At 39.9% G+C, this 21,762-nt stretch overlaps 1 protein-coding gene across 4 annotated transcripts in view; it reads left to right on the plus strand.

Moving 5' to 3' along the window:
• PELI2 (pellino E3 ubiquitin protein ligase family member 2) overlaps nt 1-21,762 on the plus strand; it is a 183,859-nt gene that overhangs the window by 148,364 nt on the left and 13,733 nt on the right. For 2 of the 4 annotated variants that reach the window (XM_032344301.1, XM_032344302.1), the window contains 2 exons: nt 8,562-8,663; nt 18,305-18,502. In XM_032344301.1, coding sequence (XP_032200192.1) covers nt 8,562-8,663; nt 18,305-18,502 — 300 coding nt within the window. Of the gene's footprint in view, nt 1-38; nt 702-8,561; nt 8,664-18,304; nt 18,503-21,762 lie in introns of those variants that run through there. The other 2 variants (XM_032344305.1, XM_032344303.1) reach the window with 2 other exon arrangements.

The raw sequence follows: 21,762 nt of genomic DNA on the forward strand, positions 1-21,762 counted from the left end.
GGGTTCATCACATACCTCAGTGAGCTGATCCTAGGCGGGCGTGGGAGTGGCCCAGTGCCAGGTTCAAAGCCATCGCCTCTAACAAACAGGCTTATCTTTTCTATTTATTTATTCAGTGAACCACTGTTGATTTTGATGAAATCCAAGTTAGCACCTTTGCGACTTTCTAATCGTACCCATGGTTCAGGCACTTGTTTGAAATATGGCTCTTTGAAAAGATGGACTATTTTAAAGAGTGTGTTCATGCAAAATAAATTATGAATTCCTTTAGCCACCTCTTCTCTTTAGAAATAGCACTCATACATATTTTATACATAAATTGACAAGGATGGCAGAGACCTCATCTTCCCTGTAGCAATTTGAGCCAGACTGATGGAGGATTTATTGCTTAATTATACTTGTCAGCCTGACATAAAAGTCATTAGTTCTGGAAAAACATGTTTGTCATACTGGGATTATCTCTAATTAATACAGTCAATATCGAACATATATTTAAAGCCAAACAGAATCGTAATCTCCAAAGCATATGTTCTGGAAGACAGTGAACTGATGGTAAACCCCCTCAGGTGGTGAAGCGGTGCTCTAAGAACAGGTTTGCATTTGAGAAGAGGAAATGTCATGTTGTGCCTCATTCCCTCGGCTTTGAATACAGGGAAATCTGTGCTCCTGGTGCTGACACCCACTGCCGATGAATGATCAAGGTAACTGAAGAGGTCATGGAATGTGACTGTTGTTGTTGAGTGACTGTATTCAATACTGGGTTCCAGCGTGTGGTTTTCCCAGCATCAGAAGCCATTGACCGAGTTGATCGCTGCAGTGCCCACACATGGTCTTACTCCCTTTTCCTAAATCACACATGAACTTGGAAGTCAGCAGGATAAGCGAGGCAGTCCAATGAGGCAACCCCCTAGCGGGAATAGCTGCTTCTGCCCGATGTCCAGGCGTGTGCTGGTTTATCGATGGTCATTGCCATGAGGTGCTGCAGTGCTGCTGACCTTCCAGGGCAGTGGCCATGCGCCCTGCCACACTGGCCCAGCATCCTCATGGACACACTGCTCTGGACGGCAAAATCATTCTGCTTTTTCCAAACCACTGTACAGTTCACAGCAAACCCATTCATAGGCTCCTACGTGGATCTGTCTCTGCCATAAACATAAATATCGGAAGTTGGCTTGGGCAGAAAAGGTTCAATTCATTGGTGCTGTGCAGCATTACCCCAAAAATAGTTTCCATTATTTTTTTTCTGTACCAATTAAGATGTTTGCAGCGATCTACCCTGTCCTAGAATACTTGTGTTCAGTAACCAGAACGGCTGTGAGAGGTCAGGGTTGTTATTTATCTGTTTTATCAGGTCCTCTGTGCAGTAATCCTTTTGCATAGCTCTTGATTTAAATCATAGGGCGGACTGAAATATTAACTGACAAATTAGAGCTAACAGTTAAAGTGGCACAAAATAGACTTGCTGTAAACATCCGGAATAATTGGCCAGGGAGCATGTACTTTCCTTTGTCTCAGTAAAGAGTGCTGAGTTGTGGACATCATTTGGAAGGCTGTTGGAAACACAGGCTTATAGGGTTCTTGGTGGGGAACCCAGAAGACAAAGGCATTACTGGCTTCCCAAGTAGGGTGTGCAGAATGTTTCCTAGGACTGTTCCCATTGGGTGGGATGTTAGGTCACTTCCGACTTCTTCCTGAGTTGTTTTGTTGGAAACTGAAGGAGGGGGTGCTGTGAGCAGCCTCACAGAATACCACCACCTCTGGATACGTGATGCAAAGCTCTTCAGAGCAGCTCTGTGAAATGTTGAGATTTATTTGGAAAAGATTCCTTCAGTGTAAGCCACACCAAGTGTCTGGTCCCCTCTTTGGAGAGGCAGACACAACACTAATTACATCTACTCATGGAAGAGGCTCGGCAGGGCGCTGCTGTTTCCAAAACCACGGTCATTTGATTTAGTCAGACTCTGTGTGGTTCCAGAATAGGGACTGCTGTCCTGTCATAGTTGGCATCCAGGATGTCTAGACAAGAGAGATAATTAAACTCTTGAGTCATCTGGTTCTAAGACACAGCAGTAGAAAAATTAGATGTGGACTTGAAGAAGAATAATTTTGTTTCATTTCATTTGAAACTCAGATTCACACACTTACACAAACACAGTATTCCCTTAAGTGAGGTCGACTCTAGTAAGGCATGCCCGCGTAGGTGTGCATGATAGTTGAGTTTGGCTTCCTAGTATCTAACGTAACTAGCTCTTTTTCTCTCCTGCGTTTCTAGCATCCCTTCTATTCCTGATGCAAACACGTAAGGCCTGAAAATTACCCACGTGACCAGCTTGGTAGCTTTGCCTCCTCTGAGAATGCTTTGAATGCCTTACAGATTCCTTTTATGTATTAACCAATAAATATCAATTTTAAATAGTAATATGAGACTTTATTTACATCTCCTCCCACAACTGAAGATTATCACAGTCCAAGTACATATTTGCTCAAGCCACAGACAGCCGCCTCTTAGCCTGCATTCAGGAGCACATGAAAGTGCCATGAGAAACTTAAGCACGTTGTGGAGACTCTTGGCCACCTGCTCTGGTCACACAACTAATCCCACACCCTTGGGCAGTGGTAAGGGGAATACGCAGATAACCATAATGTCTTAAGTGATGAGCGACATAAGAGAAAAAAGGCTCAGACACCAATAGGCCTTGAAAATTGACTGGTCCAGTTGTCTTTCCCTGTGTGGTAGACTTAATAGCTTAGCTAAAACTATTTGATTTTGTTCATAATTTTGTGAGTCTGGAATTTGGGATGGGCATGCATGGGTCATTTGTCTCTGATCCACATCGTGAATTTTGGGACATTTGGTACCAGAGAATCCACGCCCACAGTGGCTTCTTCACTCCTCTGTCTGGGGTCTTGGTGCTCTGGGGCCTCCCCTCTTCCCACATGGCATTTTGGGTTGCAGGGCCTCTCCTTGTAGTTAAGCTTTTTCTGTGGGGACTCAGGACTCTAAAAGTGAGTGTTCAGGGTACTAAGGAGAAGCTGTAAGGCTACTTCTGACCCAGCCTTGGAAGTAGTCCCATATGTCACTTCTTGTGCATTCTGTTGGTCAAGCAAGTTCCTAAAAGCAACCCAGATTCAATAAAGATAGAATAGATGATGCCTAGTCCTCTCCAGAGCAGAAAGCTCTAGTCTGTTAGAAGAGCTGTTAAAATTCCTTTGGGGAATAAATCAGTTTTGCCCAATAACTGTTTTGTATTTGAGGAGAAAGCCTGAAATGTAACACATTGTTTATTCTACTTGTATTTGATTTTTGTCTCAATGCTGTGAAACCAGTGCTCCTGGCTTTAATCCTGGTGATAATGCCAACTGTGTATGGACAACAGTGACAAGTGAGGCTTGTTTTAAGTAGCGGGGGGCTGAGAATATGATAGTGCCGCTGACTGAAAGGGGAAACCCAGAAGAGAAAAAATGAGGGCCAAAGAGTGGAGTGATGCTTAGACACAAGTAACCAAATGCCCTACTAAAAGCAGCCTTAAAACCCCTCATTTTTCTTTCAGAAGTTGTCTGGAGCAGGTAGTTCCAGGTAGTTCCAGCTGTGGAGCAGGTAGTTGCAGATGTGGTTCAACTCACAGATGTCAGGGCTTGGCCCACCTCTTTGAGAGGCTCTGGACCTTCCTTTCATGGCGCTAGACGGCCCCCTCCACTCCAAACCTCACAGTACTGTTGTAGTAACAGAGAAAGGAAAGAATCTCTCCTGATGGCTCCCATCCCAAAGAACCCCACACCAGATTTCTCCTAAGTCCCACTGGTCAGTGTTGGCTCAGATCTCCGTGTGCTAGCCACAGAGCCTGGGAGAGCTTTCAGGCTTGTTCACAGGAAGCCAGCTCAGCTAGTCAGGAGAAAGGCATTAGGCAGGTAACTGACGATATCTGTCACAGTGATGAATTCCATTTTCTCTCCCTACACAGTTGATAAAGGCTCACTTAGCAGCCTTATAGAGCTTGAATTAGGTAGGCTCAATCATAACTATAATAAATTAGTATTTTCTAGAAGCCAGTTAGTTTCTCAGTGGACTTTTCCTTTCTGCTCTGTGATCGAGAGCTGATCCCACTGCTTCGTAACAAATAAAAGGTTTGATTGTTTTCCTCTTCTACTTACTATGTGAATGAAGCCTCTGTGGCTGCCATAAAGACATGCGTCCATCCTATCAGACGTCTGCAGGATTGCCTTTCCGGTATCATTACATATTTGATATCTCCATATGTGCTCTTAGATAGGTACCTGCTGCCTTCTAGGAGCCAGCAAATTCTCTAGATGTTATCAGCTATCCTTGTTTTAGAGTCTGGGAGCTCAGAAAACTCCCTGACATTTCATCTGCATTGGACCAGGACCACCAATGCTTGCTCCCCTGGAGGCAGAGGCGGGCTGAGTGGAACAGAACTTGTGACAATAAAGCTAAGAAAGGAAGAAACTGTCTTGGCTCAGAAGGGGCGGAGCTTGGGCAACTGGGATTGCAAGGTGGTGCAATGTATATACTTGTATGTTGTTACATCAAGAATATCTGCAAAGATTGCCTAAGCTGGATAAAGCTGGAATCCTCTTATTCTGTGGATCTGTAATTGTAATTGTCTAATCTGTAATTGCCCAATTGTGGTATTTTTCACCCGATAAAAATCACATGCTATAAATTTAAGCCCAGGTGTCACAGTGGGCACCTTGGTGAATAAAAAGCAGTGGGGAGGGTGAAGGGGAGAGACCTGACGAAGGAAGCTCTAAATTTCACCTTCTGTCTGTAGCAGTTCATTGAGTCCTCTGACATAGTCTGAGTGCCTACCGCGCTGCAGTGCTGGGATGGAAAACAGATAAAGCTACTCACAGTGCTGAGAGAGAGTCAGCCTCCGGGCCCCTCCCCTCCCCATAGTAGAAAAGCACAGAGGGGAGAGCAGCAGGATCCACCAAGCAAGCTAGCTGGGCTGGTTTTCCTTACAATTGTAAAGTACCTAGTTTCTGAGTTTGAGTTGGTTTAGTAAAGATTACATTATGTTACAGTAATTGTGTTTGAGCTATATTACAGTGAGTGCCAGGAGGAAGCCTTACTTGCCTTTCTGTATGATATTTCAGAAATAGATTTCAAAGCAATTTGTTACCTTGGGGAAATTCCTATTTCCAAAATACCTGCAATGATTGACGCAAGTCGGTGAATCTGTAATTTACAAGACGCTGAGTTTCCAAAAGTCCTGTTTTAAATGTTAGAAGTATTGTTGAAAAATTGGTACTTCTAACAAGAGAAGAGGGTAATAATGCATTAGATACTTGCCAGAAAGAAAGCAAAAATGGACTTCAAGCTTCAACTCTATTTCGATCCCCCCTACCCGGCCCCACCGCCACTAACGGAATCTGGCCCCACTCTTGGCTTTAGTGTGCACACGAGATCATTCTGAGCCCAATTTGTGTCATCAAGGGCAGTCTGCATCTCTCCATTTGTTTCTGAGGATGCCATTGGTACCCTCAGGGGGCCTGGTGTGGACTGCCACCTTTTGCTCCAAAGCCCAGGCCTGGCTTACCTCCCAGTCTTCTGAGGGCCAGCTATGCTTCTCCTCCCTGTGGGTGCAGCCTGACACGCCGCCAGCACTCAGGACTCTGTCCAGGCAGGCCTGCCCTCCTGGCTTCAACTGAAGGGAATCATTGTGAGAACTGGAAGCAACAGAGAGGTGGCTGTCAGTCCAATTCTGAAGCTTCTCGGCCATCTCTGCCCCCAGGGGAGTCTGTTACCTGCTGGTCCAGAGCCAGTCCCCACTTTGTGGGATTCATTTCTCCCTGCAGAATCTCTTTTCCCCCACTTCTCCATCTTCCCTACATCCAGAAGCTTCTGAACATAGCCTGCCTATGATATTTTCTTAATCAAAAAGTCTCAGAAAAAGCATTTCCCTAACCCAAGAGCGTTCACCTTTCCTAACCCTGGTCATTCATATTGAGCCACATAAAAGGCAGCAGAAGACTAAAGTTGTTCATTTTAAGTGGGCTCACCATTCAAGGTGTCCTGGATCAGGCATTCAAGGCTTCAGAGTCCCTGTGCTTCCTTCCCTGTTGGGGTTGGCCAGACGGGGGTCAGCCTGGATTGTGCGCTCCCCTGTACCGTGAACAGTTCCTGGGTAGGGCTTCCCTATCGGTAGCCTGTTCCGTGTGATATGCCAGCTTATATTAACCTGGGTCACAAGAATAGTTTGAATAGTAGAATAGTTTGAATAGTAGAATAGTTTGAATAGTTTGAATAGTAGAATCTGTCAAAAGGATTGGGCCCACCAACAACATAGGGCCTGTAGAATGGCTGTTTTCCGGCCTTTCTGGGAGGAGGATGGAAGCATCTGTGGGTTCCCATGCCCAGGGCTGTGCTGGGTTATGGGGTGAGCACAACGCATCCTCCCCGGGCATCAGCTTCCCAGCAAGTCTGGAAATGTTAAAACCAGTCAGCATATTATGGAAGGGAATATAAAAATTTACAATAATTTTCAAGTAAAATGTTGTAAGAGGAGAAACTTCACTACAGAGTGCTTTCCAGATGTCTCCAAGGTTCAGGTGACTTTCTTCCAGTTTAAGGCAACTTTGATGGCAGTTTGAGAAACACTATACTTAAGAAGTTATGATCATACAAAAATGTATGGCATTTTAAATGGAGTTGTTGTGGCACTTGTGAACTCCTGATTTTGCTGGTATTTCTTATTTAATGCAAAGTATATGCCATAAAACTTTTGTTTTGAGTTGAGATATTTGTAAATTGAATATTTTTAAATTGCAACAGGCACTTTTTTTTTTTTAAGATTTTATTTATTTGAGAGAAGAGGAAGCAAGCTCCCTCCTGAGCAGGGTCCTGGGATCATGACCTGAGCCAAAGGCACAGACTTTAACCCACTAAGCCACCCCGGTGCCCCCAACAGGCACTTTTTTAAGGAAACCTAAAATTAGTTTATAAATGATCACCCCCTGATTGTTAGTTTTAGAAGTTTGAGATTAATAAAATTGTTTATTTAAGTTTTATTTATTTATTTCACCTAACTATAATATAAACATCCATTTATCTTGAAAATAGCTATTAGTTTGGCTTTCAAAAAATGTCACTTATATCAAGGCCATTAGATTTATCTGACTCAGACCAATGAAAATTTAAGACTATTTTTGTTACTGGAGTTGAGTAGTCTAAGAAGTCTTTTTTTAGATTTCTGGCCATATTAAATATTTAAGTTATTTCCAATACTTGTATTGTCTTAATGAAGCACGTAGAACAAAACAGTTCAGTCACGAAGCTCCTCAGGCCAGATGATTAAATAACCATGAGATTAACCAGGCTAACTTCAAAGTTGATTTGGAATGTTGTACTACTTTTTGCTTTAAGCAATTATGTTAGTCAAATATAAATGTTCAGGGTACAATTTCATTAACATGCTTTATATGTCCAGCTACTTCCGAATGCTTTCTTGGTCCTCATACAGTGTCATTATTCAATAAATGTTTCATAGAAAGGCTCATTAAAATTTTATTTATTTTACTTAATGTAAAAGCATAGAAATGAAGATAAATTAGGTTGAAGTGGAATGGATAAAATGTAATTGAAATAATTTGGAGTACAATTTAAATAAACTTCTTCATTAATTTGGAAGTATTAAAAGTGTGTGACCACAGCTTAAGATGTGTTCAAATATATCATTATGGAGAAAATAAGAATATTGTCTTACTGGTTTTTAGGTGCTTTTAAAAAGGCTATTAGCTTGAGTCTAAAAACAGAAAAGATAAAATTAACTTAGCTTCCTTATTTATTAACTTAGTAAATGTCTGGGTTAAGCAACTACTTATGCTCTGTTCTCCATCTTACGTAAATCTTGTATGATTATCACTGGCTAGAATAATGTATAGAAATCCTTACAGAACACTTTTATTTTTTCAATGACTTTTTTTTTGCTAGATTACAATCTCTATTGCATGGGGAAAATATAACAAAATGTCATTGACTTAACTAACTGCTGTAGTGTTGAAATAAATTTTAAAATTTTTAAATAAACATGATTAATCTAAAAATTCAATCAGTGAGTTAAGGCAATATGGAGAAACTGTATGTTTTTCCAGAAATATGATTAAATCAAATCTTGCAAACTAGTAAATTAACCTTGATTTGACTTAAATATTGCTCATACTAAAAGTGTTGAGTAAAATCAGAGTTGTAACTGTTAGCTTCTCTATAATTCAGGGCACAGCATAGGGATAGGTTCCGACTTTTTTTTCAAGATTTTATGTATTTATTTAGAGAAAGAGAGGATGAGCAGGGGAGGGGCAGAAGGAGAAGAAGAGAGAATCCTCATGACCCTAAGATCATGACCTCAGCTGGAAATCAAGAGTCTGACACTTGACTGAGCCACCCAGGCACCCCAGGGACAGGCTCTGACTTTAAAAAAAAAAAAAGTTGGCTTGTACTTGTTTTGCTGGAAGAGTGATATTTGTTAACTACAAGCAGAATTGCAGTTAAGTGCTGAAATGAGATTTTATTGAATTTTTGTATGTGTTTATTTCATTATTAGGCTATCAGCTGCAAAGGTCAACACAGTATATCGTACACTCTGTCAAGGAATCAGACTGTGGTGGTGGAGTACACGCATGATAAGGATACGGATATGTTTCAGGTAACATCTTTATTTTTCTTTCAGATGCGGTGTCATTAACATGACGTCAGTTTCAGGGGTATCATGTAATGGTTCCATACTTGTGCCTATGGCAAAGTAATCACCACAGAAGACCGTTAACGTTGCCACCACCTGGAGTTAGACAGCTTTTCTCCGGGGATGAGAACTTTTAAGAGCCATGCTCCTAGCTCCTTTGACCTACACAGTGCCGTTAGTAAATACTACTTTACCATAGGTGCCCTGCTGTCCGTGATGTCCCCATGACACACTTTTCTTTTCCTCATGGAAATTCTTGCACACTCTCCTTCAGTTCCACATTTCAGTATGTCATCAGAACTAGCACAGTAGTGTTTGGTGATGTACAAGGAGAAAGCAGAGAGGATAATATAAAATCTAATTCCTATGTGGCTTTTGGAAGACTAAGGGGAAAAAAAACTTGATTCTAAAACTGCAGACAGAAATGATAAAAGCTACATTCTTAGGTCTCCCTGCAGTAAAAATACCCATTAATAACAATAATAAAAATTTTAAAAACCAACCACTTTGAAAAGCGAACATGTTTAAAAACCTCCTAAATAACACTTGAACCAGAAATGCAGACATCGGTACTGCAATTATTAGGTCTTTTAAAAAATTATTGTGGGAACATTATGTAGCAAAACTCATGAGATGTGACTGACCGCATACTCAGAAGAAAATGTAAAAAAAATCTGAAGTGCTTCCATTATAGAAGGAAGGAGGGAACAAGGAACTAAACATTGGTCTCCAAGAGTTCTCTAAAAAATGATAGTAAGAAAATACAGAACAGGCTTATGACTGGCTTTAATGGTATGTAATAAAAAGTCCAAAAATACCTCAAAAGAAAACAGAAGGAAATAATCGTAGAAAAAAATTCATTAGTTTAAGAAGAAGAGAATTAATAATATATCTAAGATTTGATATGTTAAAACTAGAGAAAATTAAAATTAAGGCTAATGAGGAAAAAAGCAAACTCAAATGGGGAACCATGAGGCTTTGCATTTCTATATGGAATGTTAAATTATTAAATGAATGATATTGAAACAGGTGTCAGAACAGTATTCCAGATAATATCAAAAAGGGGAAATAAGGAACCCTGAAAAATAAGAAAATATCCTCAGTCTGGCTTATAAAAAGAGAAATGTGAATTCAGTTCACACAGAGATCTTAATTTCCACTTATTAGATAGGGAAAAATCTGCACAGTTTTGTCAGAAATGTGAGGAAACCCTCTCCGAGTCCTTTAAACTGGTATGACCTCAGTGGGGCGGTGATTTGGAAATGCTTGTGAAAAATGTAAAATGCTTACACTCTTTGACTCAGCTCTTATCTTTATAAAATTCTTCTTTTTCTAGAGATTGACCCCAGAGATACCCCTACATACATGCAGAATGACATTTTTACCAAGTCATTGCTCAAAGCAAGGTTTAATAGCAAAAGATTACTAATTGAATTTAAATAAAAAATAATAATACTAGCATAAGATCATAAGCAACATAAATGTCGTTCTGGAGGGGCCCCACTTGGTAATTTCAGGTACAGCCATATAGTGGAAGGAGGCCTCCAAGTCTGTAAAACAGCAAGAAAAAGCTTTATGTATGGACATGGGAAGAGCTCCATTTAATGAGTTCTTATTTTTTATTTTATTTTATTTATTTAATGAGTTAAATATTAATGTCATTATATTGAGCCATTGATAATATATTCAATTAAGATTACTTAATCTTCAATGTTAATAAATTTAAGTTATTAAATATATTAAATATTAAATAGTATATTAATTATTAAATATTAGCATAGTTAAATGATTTAAATAACGTGTGTATGCATTCAAAAGCTCTAAGAGGAGGAATAAGACATTATTATTAAACCAGTTGCCTTTGTGGGGAGGGGGATCAGGCAGGTGGTACACAGGTAGGTATTTGACACATGATTTTTGAACCGTGTGAATGTGTTAGTTTTTTCTTTCTAAAAAAAAAGATTTTATTTGTTTATTTGACAGAGAGATCACAAGTAGACAGAGAGGCTGGCAGAGGGGTGGGGCAAAGCAGGCTCCCCGCTGAGCAGAAAGCCCGACACGGGGCTCGATCCCAGGACCCTGAGATCATGACCTGAGCCCAAGGCAGAGGCTTAACTCACTGAGCCACTCAGGCACCACTGAGCTAGCTATTTTTTAAAAAGCTAAACGGGCACCTGGGTGGCTCAGTGGGTTAAACATCTGCCTTGAGCTCAGGTCATGATCAGGTCCTGGGGTCAGGACCTGCGTCAGGCTCCCTGCTTAGCGAGGAGCCTGCTTCTCTCTCTCTTCCTCTGCCCCTCTCCCATGTGCGCACACACTCTGCTCTCTTTCTCTCAAATAAATAAATAAAATCTTCTTTAAAAAATTAAAAACAAATAGTAAATTTAAGCAGTCCTCGACTCATAGTCATGGATGTAGACAATTATTTAAGTGCCTCAAAAGTAAGATTTATCATTTTTAGACAAAGTATTAACAGTGGTTTTACTCCTCATGCAATTCCATTTTATAATATTCTAAATACTTTTTCTTCTCATTCTACCAGAGAAAATCCCTTCCTAAATATGTATATACATACGCTTCCCTGCTGATAATTTTATAGGACTTCAAAATAATTTTTTAATAACTTTCCAAAATTATTAATCTTCTACTTAACAAGATTTTCTTTTTACGTAGAAAGTTTTCTTGACACACGTTTTACCCTAGAGAGCAGAGTCTCAACACAGAAAAAGCACACCAAGAACATTTTTACAGTTGTCGTGATACATTTTTTTACCGCTTTAAAATCAACATGTCACTGCGGAGGCCCCTGCAACTTCATCACTGTTCTGTGGTGACTTGTGACAGAGATCGCGTACTCTTCATTGTGGTACACATTCCACTCCCATGGCTCTTTCTTCCTTCTCATCTCTGCAAGTGCAGAATGAATGAAAGAGTCATGAGAATCTTAACATGAGATCCATCCTCTTGACAAACTGAACACACAGTGCGTTATTTGGCACAGCACTAGACAGCACGTCTTTGGAACTTCTTCGTCTTGTAGAACTGAAACTTTGGACCTGTTGAACTTCCCTCCACCCCCCAGCCCCTGGCAACCGCCATGCTCAGTTTCCATTTGACTGCGTTAGGTACCTCCTATAATTGTAATCCTGCAGCACTGTAATGTCCTCTGGGTTCGTCCACGCTGTTGCTTGTGGCAGGATTTCCTTGTTTTGAAGGCCGAATAGTATCCTACTGGATGTTTCTACCACATTTTCTTTATCCACTCACCCGCTGGTGGACATTTAGGTTGTTTCTATACCTTGGCTATTGTAAATAATGCTACAGTGAACCTGGAGAGCAGATCTCTGCTTGAGAGCCTGATTTCAGCATTTACTTTGATAAATACCCAGGAACAGGATTGCTGAATCACATGGCAGTTTGATTTTTAATTTTTTAAGGAACCTCCATACTGTTATAAACTTCTAAATGCTTTTTTGCACACTTTCCATTTCATTATATAGATGATTATGTGAAAGGCCCAATATTTAATAAAAGTAATTTTTTACTACTTCACCAAAGGCATACTTAAGTGAAACTAGCATTATTTTTGCTCAATTTTTTAAGGAACCTCCATACTGTTATAAACTTCTAAATGCTTTTTTGCACACTTTCCATTTCATTATATAGATGATTATGTGAAAGGCCCAATATTTAATAAAAGTAATTTTTTACTACTTCACCAAAGGCATACTTAAGTGAAACTAGCATTATTTTTAACTGCAAGTGCATGCCAATAAAGAATACAGAGGCCATTAATACATTTTGGTGCCACTGGTTTGATTCCCATGAAAGCACTTGATCGCCTTAGCACCATTAGGATAAATGTTAGCACAGTGGAAAAGGATAACAGCATGTTTGTATTATTATGAAAGCAATTTTGGCTTCATGGACCTGGTCCTTAGAAAAGGTCTCAGGGACCCTGGGAGGTTCATAGACTGCGCTGAGAAATACCGAACTACACTACACTATCCACTTGCCTTCCATAGCTGGGAAATCTGGGTCTTTGAAAGGAAAGATGACTAGTACTAAGGGCAGAGAAGTTGTTAGTGGCAGCAGTAAGATTTATGTCTGCTGAGTTCTACATTCCTACATAGTACCAGGTTGACCTCTTTACATGAAGCATGGTAATTCAACAAGGATTTATTGATTTACTAAGGAAACAGAACACATTTGTCATTTTTACTAAAATAATCTGATTCCACTTGCAAAATAACTAGACATATTGGAGGATTAATATCAGATCCCTCTAAGCAGAGTAGAATTAAAACTCTTAGAAGATCCTGAAAAATCAAGCTTGTTTTAATTTTTTTCTTCCTTTTACACATTTTTGTGTCCCCAACCTATCATGGAGAAAGGTTTCTGAGCAAAAAACACTGTACCGGGGCACCTGGGTGGCTCAGTGGGTTAATCCTCTGCCTTCGGCTCAGGTCATGATCTCAGGGTCCTGGGATAGAGCCCCACATTGGGCTCTCTGCTCAGCAGGGGGCCTGCTTCCTCCTCTCTGCCTGTGTCTCTGCCTACTTGTGATCCCTGTCTGTCAAATAAATAAATAAAATCTTTAAAAACGAAAAACAAACAAACAAAACAAAACAAAAACACACTGTACCATTCCTATTTCTCAAGCATGAACCTTGGTGTTAGGGGCTTTTCCTTGTAGCCATTATTCTTTAAAATGATTTCTAGGCTAATTGAGCATTTAAAAGCAGAACATCAGACCAAACCAGAGAAGGGCCTTGTGCTGCCTTTCCCACGGTGGAAACAGAGTAGGCTCAGAGCTCAGAAATACTATTGCCTAGGGAAAAAAGTATCAGTTTGATCTGAATTTAAGAGATGGGGTAAGTGTGAGAAAGTCTGAGTTGGTATAGCAACAGTTTCATAGTAGTTATTTTCTAGAATAGGTGTACATAAAGGACAGAAAAAAAGTGTAGCTTTTGAGAGAGAAAAATATTAAAAATTGTCACAGGAAGTGACGAAATGTTTTCCAAGGCCCCTAAAGGGAGGTATGATGCCAAATCCATTCTGATCCTTGGGGTTAGGAAGCCAAAGGCCTTGCACATTGCTCAGTTTCATAGTCCTGATCCTGGGTGTTGCTGGACCTTACAGGCTTGGTTTTGTTCATTTGGTTTTTAATTTAGGGGTTTTACACTACTTTTAGATGGTAACATCTTATTAGCACCCACCTAGGTGAGAAAAATGTGACAGTTCTTTCTTGAAACATGATACCTGCCTCTCTCCCAGGGTTCAGGGTCACTGTCCTAATCATCCAGGCGTCAGTTTCATTTCTCGAGCACCTGCTGTGTATCAGATACTCATCTAGTTACTGGAGGGAGGCAGCCCAGGCTCCCCTCTCGTGGAGCCTGCATTCTAGAGGAGGGAAACAGACCACAAATGAAGCAGCAGCAGGAGCAAGTGCCATGGCCCCCAGGAAGGAGCAGGGTGAAGGAGGCGGTTAATGAAATGAAATGAGCTTGGATAGGTGGGGCCCTTAGGCCAAGCAAATTGGAGGATTAAGCAAGGGAGAGGTATAATCTGATTTACATTTCTGAGAGATACCTTCAAGTACTGTCTAGACAAAAATGAAAATGTCACATGTGAAAACAGGGAGACCAGTTTAAGATGAGGGTAATGCAGTCCAAAGAGGAGCTCCCGGCAGCAGGAGCTAAGGTGGGGAGAAATGGAAGGATGCAGACTGTGTTTGGAGGGAGTATTGACAGGCAGGGTTAAATGTGGGTGTGGAGGAAAATAAAGGGTCAAGGCTAATTCTTTGGTATTGATTTTTAGCTTGAGTAGATCAGATGCCAGTTGTTGACCTGGGGAATCTAGGGGTTGAAGGAGGAATCCAGGTTCTGTTTAGAACATGCTACATTTTGAGATGCTTATTAGACTCCCAAGTGGTCATTGAAGTTCTGGGTAGCGATCAGGGCTTTTTGGCTAATAATGGAATTTGATGGTATTACATAGGAAGAGAACAGAAAGTGCAGGGAAGGGGTCTCTTTGCCAACTAGCCTGTAAGAGTTTCATTATTCTAATACCAGGTACAGATATGCCAGGATACCAGCTACATGCCCTGGAAACCTGTGCGAGAGTGGTGTCAGTGGGGCTCTGGGGTAGAAACACCCCGTGGGGCTGGCTGAGGAGAGAAGTGAAGGGCATGAGTAAGGCAATGGGAGGGTAGTAACTAGTGACAGATTTTTTTCAAGAAGTATTGCCACTACGTGAATCAGAGAAATGGGCCTGTAGCTTGCGGACGTTTGCAAGGGAAGGAATGTGTTTTTTAAGGTGAGAGACTAGTCTAGAACAATGCTGTTGGAGTATCCCCAACTGGGCGGCCAAGTGTCTGTTAACAGCACAGCGTGAGCTGGGTGGCAAATGGCGAGGAGGAGTTTGGAAACGTACAGCACTTTTTATAGTACCTGAAGCCTCCAAGCAGGTGATCGTTTTCCTGATACTCATTTTGATTGTACTTTTAAAATGTATCAGTGACAGGCTGAAATTTAAAAAACAAATTGGTCCTTTCAAACGCCACCACCCCCCACCCCCGCAGAGTCACAGAGTTTGAGAAGCTCTAGAATGTGTTTGATAGCCGATGCTAAGATCTAGTAGGAGGGAGAGAGAAGTGGATGATTCGGGAGAGAGAAGGGATAGCGTCAGGAGCAGAATCCTTGGGAAGGGAAGAATACTGAGACCCCAGGCATCAGCAGAAAGATTGGTCTTGGGTAGGAGCAGCGATATTTCCTCCTTGTCATTGGAAGGAAGTTAGGAAATAAGGTTACGGACGCAGGGGTGGGAGTACCATTGGTCCAGGAAAGGTGAGGGAGGCCCTTTCAGGTGTTTCTGTGCCATCTTACCTGCACTGAATTGGACTGATAACCAGACAAACCCAAACTCTTCTCATATATGCATGTGGTGTCAGTAAAATCCTCCTTCAGGCTACTCTATGAGAATCAGCACTGAATGATCACCAGACAGAATTCAGAACCATCTTTCTTTGTCTACATGACCGCCCTTAAGATGATGTAGAGTTGATCCAGTACCAAAAAGGATGGGTTCCAAGTTTTGCACACCGGGTGAGTTTTCAGTAGGAAAGTAGCTTACTTTTTTTTTTTCTGGCAAAAAGAACATGAGGTTTGTATGCAAAAGTATAAAATTATACTGGTGGCACACCACAGGTTAGATTTAAGGGGAAGTGAATTGATAAACCAATTGAACATGACCAGTCAGATAAGTATCATGACTTTCAATAATTGATCCTAGCAGTATGTTCCGGTTGGACTAAAATGTCATGCGTTATAGCCCATTTCCGTTAACTCATCAAGACATTCATTTAATACACTGGGATGAAAGCAACATGGCCTTGCCCGAAGAGAGTAATCTTTGTAGACAGTAACAGTTGTGTGACATTCTACTCGAGCATGGTCTTAGCTTTGTGCTTCTAACAGAGCTTGAAGAGACTTCGTCGTCTTCTGTGGAGGTGACAGAAGTTATGTCAGGGACTTTGTCTTTGTGAGAGCGCTAGGCAATTGTAGAACTTTCCACATTTCACTCCTAAGCTTAGCAGTTCAGGACAAGTTGATTCCTGAGTTTAGAGAAGCTTTTATGGTATTTTTTTTTCTGTATTTGTGAAATATTTTACATTAAGTATTTGTTACTTTCTAGTTTAAAAAATCTCTTTAAAGTGAAATAACTCAAAGAAAAATACTGTGTATCACTTATATGTGGAATCCAAGCAACAAAGCCAAAACTGTAGAAGCAGAGACTAGCATGGGAGTTACCAGGAGCTGAGGGGAGGGGGAAGATAGAGAGGTGTTGGTCACAGAGTACAAACTTCCTGCTGTAAGATGAATAGGTTCTGGGGATCTAATGTACAGCATGGTGATTACAGTTAATAATACTGTATTGTACGCCTCAAAGTAGCTAAGAGAATAGCTTTAAAAAAAATAAAAAATTTAAAAAAATTTAAAAAATAAAAAAACAGACTGAATCAGAGCTTCTGAGTCACATAACCAGCTTTTCAGTGAATCTAGCCAAGGGAAGACCCAACCTTAGAAAGATGGTTTGTATAAGATTAATAATCTTTTAATTTAGATTTTATGTTGCATTTTTTAACAAGTTCTATGTTTTCTAAGCCTGAAACACATACATTCAGTCAATGTGCATCTTTTCACATCAATGAGTTTCAGTGAACCCAGAAGTCTACTTTATTCCAGGCACATTTCATTAGGGCAAAAAATTTAGAGTTGTAAAAAAAAGAGAGAGAGAGAAGAGATGTCTGTTGTCTGTTGCCTTAATAGAGATAATCTGTGCATGAAAATGTGTGAGCTTACAAAAGAAAGTTAATAATTTTCTGGAAAGGCAATAGTTCGACTTAAATGATGCAAGATAATATATATTTTTTCACTCTTCCCTCTTTGGATGAAAAATATATTACGTCTCATATTTTAGATAGAATTTGGTGATCAGGATTAAGATACCTGAGAAATTAACTTTTGGGGGTCTTCTGCATACACGTCTGTCTGGGGGCTCCCTTTGTCCCTCCCCTAATCAGCTGCGGAATCAAAGTCACTAGTGTTAGGAAAGAACAGTGATGTCCTATTTAGTGAGAAATGATTTGTTTACATATAAATGATTTTAATTTGAAACGTCTCAATGGTATATAAATAATATGTGTCATTGTTTTCTGGTCAGAGATTCATAAACAACATTACAAAATGTTTTGATATTCTATCTTGAGGATTTTGCATTTGTAAACATTCCTAGTTCACAGGACAGAGCAGTACCTATCTTACTGAATTTACTGAGTATAAACACCTTTTTTTTTTTAAGAACTTCAAGCTCTCCCAAATGAAATATATTCTTTCTGGAAGCATTTAATCTTACCAAAGGAAGTAAGTCAAGATAATATTGGCAGGTTTTTAGACTTTCCCAAAAGAGATTTTCTTTTTTCAATCCAAAATTGAAATGTTAAGACCAGCTTTTTGAACCTTTCATCTGACTGCATCCCAAACTCTGGACTGACTTGTATTTCCCTTTACATCATTTTCATTTATACTGAATAATGGCAACAGGCATTTGATCTGTGTCTGGGTCAGGGCTGTGCTTGCTCTGTGCCATGAGTCACTGGTAGACGTACTTAGTGTGGAAAACCAACCCCTGCTGCTGGGCAGGAATTCCTTTGTTTCTTGGCTTTCTTTAAAATCTTGGCTTTTTCCATCTGGAAATGGGGGGCAAGTTGAGTGGGGTAGAGAGTAATTTGCTGTGTTAAAGTAATGTTTTCACCTAATTTAAGAGATACAATCTGTTGGGGGGGTAGGAGGAAGCAAGATCTAATGTTTTCTCCAGAATAAAAAATTTAGCTCTTCTCTTAATATTTAAAAATCTGATGATTGGTTACTCTAATATCTCCCTTAAACAAGAAAAGGAACAGAACTGAATTTTTTTTTTCATTAAATTCTTACCCTCAGAGCAGAAATAATAAATGTTAAAGGGATCCTGAACACTCATTCCATGTGAACCAAATATGGTGACATCTTTTTCAGACAAGTCATGAGTACATTTGATTTATTTAGGTGGGCAGATCAACAGAAAGCCCTATCGACTTCGTTGTTACAGACACAATTTCTGGCAGTCAGAACAACGATGAGGCCCAGATTACACAAAGTACCATCTCCCGGTTTGCCTGCAGGATTGTCTGCGACAGGAATGAACCTTACACCGCACGGATATTCGCAGCCGGATTTGACTCTTCCAAAAACATATTTCTTGGAGTAAGTACTATTACTGAAGACACTGTTTCAAGAAAAACACCCATTATCATCAGATATAACATTTAATTGTAGCCAAAGATTTGCTTTCCACGGTGCCTCTGCTTAGATTTGGAGATTTTAATTTTCAGATGTAGAGCTTGAAAGGTTGTTATTAAGAATCTAAATATAACTACGTCATTACCTGATACTTGTTACATTTGCTGTATTAAGTGCATGTACAGTAATTGCTTTTTTTAAATGTCTATGAATATATTTATAGTAGATTTAAGGGGTTTATTTCAGTGGGAGAAAATAAATAGTCAAATCTACATAGAGTTCAAAGGAAAAAGTGACATTCTTTCATTCAGAAAATTTTCATTGGGTTGTGTCCCACGTCAGGTGTCATAGATGTGATAGCACAGGGAACAAAACAGATTAAAAACTTCTGACTCTGTGAGGCTTCCAAGTAAATGAAACCCAGAAGTTTTAGTGAATATACAATTGTAATATAGTTCTTCTTCTTTTTTTTTTTCAATCAGTATGTTTTTGCAGGGGAAAAAAAATAGAACATTCAAAATGGCCTTTTAAAAATGGCCTAAACAGGGGCACCTGGGTGGCTTAGTCAGTTAAGCATCTGCCTTCCACTCAGGTCATTCTCCGAGATTCATGGGATGGAGTCCCACAATGGGCTCCTTGCTCAAGAAGGAGGTCTGCTTTCCCCTCTGCCCCTTTATCTCTGCTTGAATACACACCCACACACTCTCTCTGTCTCTCTCTCAAATAAATAAATAAAATCTTTTTTTTTTTTTTGATGGCCTAAACGATAACAAGAATGTATTATTTCTGTAACAAGATGCTCCAAGGAAGACAGGCCGAGGCCTGGGTAATGCAATGGTTGTGTGACATCCAAGGAAGCAAGTTTGTTCTATCTTGCCCCCATGTCCCCAGGCAGATCTGCTTCCTCAAACTGCCTTAGGGATGAGAGATGGCTCCCACACTTCCATGCACCCCTGCCACATGGCGACTTCAGCTGAAGAAGAGGCGGCAGAAGCACTGTTTCTTCCTTATCTCTTTATATTGGTGGGGTTTTTAAGATTTTATTTATTTATTTGACAGAGAGGGAGAGAGAGCGCACAAATGGGGAGGGGCAGAGGGAGAAGCAGGCTCCCACTAAACAGGAAGCCCGACCAGGGGCTTGATCCCAGGACCCCAGGATCATGACCTGAACCAAAGGCAGACGCTAACAGACTGAGCCACCCTTTTATTTTTTTAATTTACTTTTCATAATTGAATAAATTTGACATGTAACATTACATGTCAAATTTGTTCAGTTTTATACTTACTTGTGTAAGTATAAGGTGTACAGCCATGTTACCATGATTTTCTATGTGTTGCAAAATGATTGCTAGTATTGGATTATTTACCACATTGCACAACTGGAGTACAATAATATGAGCTATATTCATAACGTGGTGCATTAGATCTCTGTGGCTGATGCACTGCTCATTACAAGCTTGAACCCTTAAACACCATCAGTCTTACCACTCTCTCCCTGTACACCCCCTCCCCCATCCCATCCCTGATAACTGTCATTTTACTCTGTTTTTCATAGGCTTAACTTTTTAAGATTCCACATACACGTGATACAATTTTTCTCTGACTTGCTTAGCATAATGTGCTCAGGGTCCACCCACCTTGTTGCAAATGGAAGGAGATCCTCCTTTCTTGCGGGTAAATAGTATTTACAGTGTCTTTTTTTTTAATCTGTTCATTCATTGATGGGCATTGGGGTGGCCTTTCATATCTTGGCTGTTGAGAATAATGCAATAAACATGGGAGTGCCTGTATCTCCTTGAAATCGTGTCTTCATTTCCTTTGAGTGTGTGCCCTAAAGTGGAAATGCTGGATAATGTGGTAGTTGTTTTTAATTTTTTGGCTATTTGGGGTCTTTCCTGGTTGCACACAAAGTTTAGGATTATTTCTTTTATTTCTGTAGGGAATTCTCTTAATATTTTGATGGAGATTGTGCTGAATCTGTAGATGGATTTGGGTAGTATGGCCGTTTTAACAATATTCTTCTGATTCAGCTATCTTCCCATTTGTCTGTGCCTTCAGTTTCTTTCAGCAAAGTCTGTACTTTTCATTGTACAGATCTTTCATGTCCTTGGTGAAATTTATTCCTAAGTATTTTACTGTTCTTGATGGTGTTGTGAGTGGAATAGTTTTCTTTAGGCCTTTTTCAAATGCTTCCTCATTAGTGTAAAGGAATGCAACTTACTTCTCTGTGTTGGTTTTGCGTCCTGCCACTTTCCTGAAAACGTTAATTCCAACAGCTTTTTGACTGATTCTTTGCAATTCTCAATATGTAAGATCATATCATTAGCAAAGAGTGCTAAGCAATAGTTTTACTTCTTTCTTTCCAATTTGTATGCCATGTATTTATTTATCTTGCCTAATTGCTCTGGCTAGGACATGTAGCACTATATTGAGTAGGAACGGTGAGCGTGGGCATCCTTGTCTTTCTGATCTTAGAGGAAACTTAGCTGCAGGTTTGTCATATGTGAACTTGATTATGTTGAGGTATATTCCTTCTGTAGCCAATCTGTTAAGGGTTTTTATTCTGTAAGGATGTTGTATTTTGTCAAATGCTCTTTCTGTGGCTATTGAGATGATCATGTGATTATCTTTCATTTTCTTGATATGATGTATTACATTTATTGATTTGCATACTTTGAACCCTCCTTGCATCCCAGGGAAAGTCTCACTTGCTCATGGTGTATAATCCTTTTAATGCGTTTTTGAATTTGTTCATATTTTCTTGAGAAATTTTACATCTATATATATCAGGGATATTGGTCTATAATTTTCTTGTAGTATCTTTATCTGGTTTTGGTATCAAAGGAATGAGTTTGTAAATGTTCCTTCCTCCTCAACATTTTGGAAGAGTTTGAAGAGGATTGGTGTTAATTCTTCTTTAAATGTTTGGTAGAATTCTCTAGTTGAAGCTGTCTGGTCCTGGAGTTTCTTGGGATTTTGTTTAAATTACTGATTGGATCTCTTTACTCATTACTGGGCTGTTCAGATTTTCTGACTCTTCCTTATTTACTCTTGGTTGATGTGTGTTTCTGGGAAATGTTTCTTTTCTTCTACATTCTAGCTGTCTTTCATCATTCTGTGTATGTCTATAATACCAGGTATAATGTTTCCTCTCTCATACCTAATTTTGGGTCTTCTTTTTTCCTGGTTTAGCTAAAGGTTTGTCAATTTTGTTTATCTTTTTG

This window comes from Mustela erminea, chromosome 5 (genome assembly GCF_009829155.1).
Source record: "Mustela erminea isolate mMusErm1 chromosome 5, mMusErm1.Pri, whole genome shotgun sequence".
Taxonomy (NCBI): domain Eukaryota; kingdom Metazoa; phylum Chordata; class Mammalia; order Carnivora; family Mustelidae; genus Mustela; species Mustela erminea.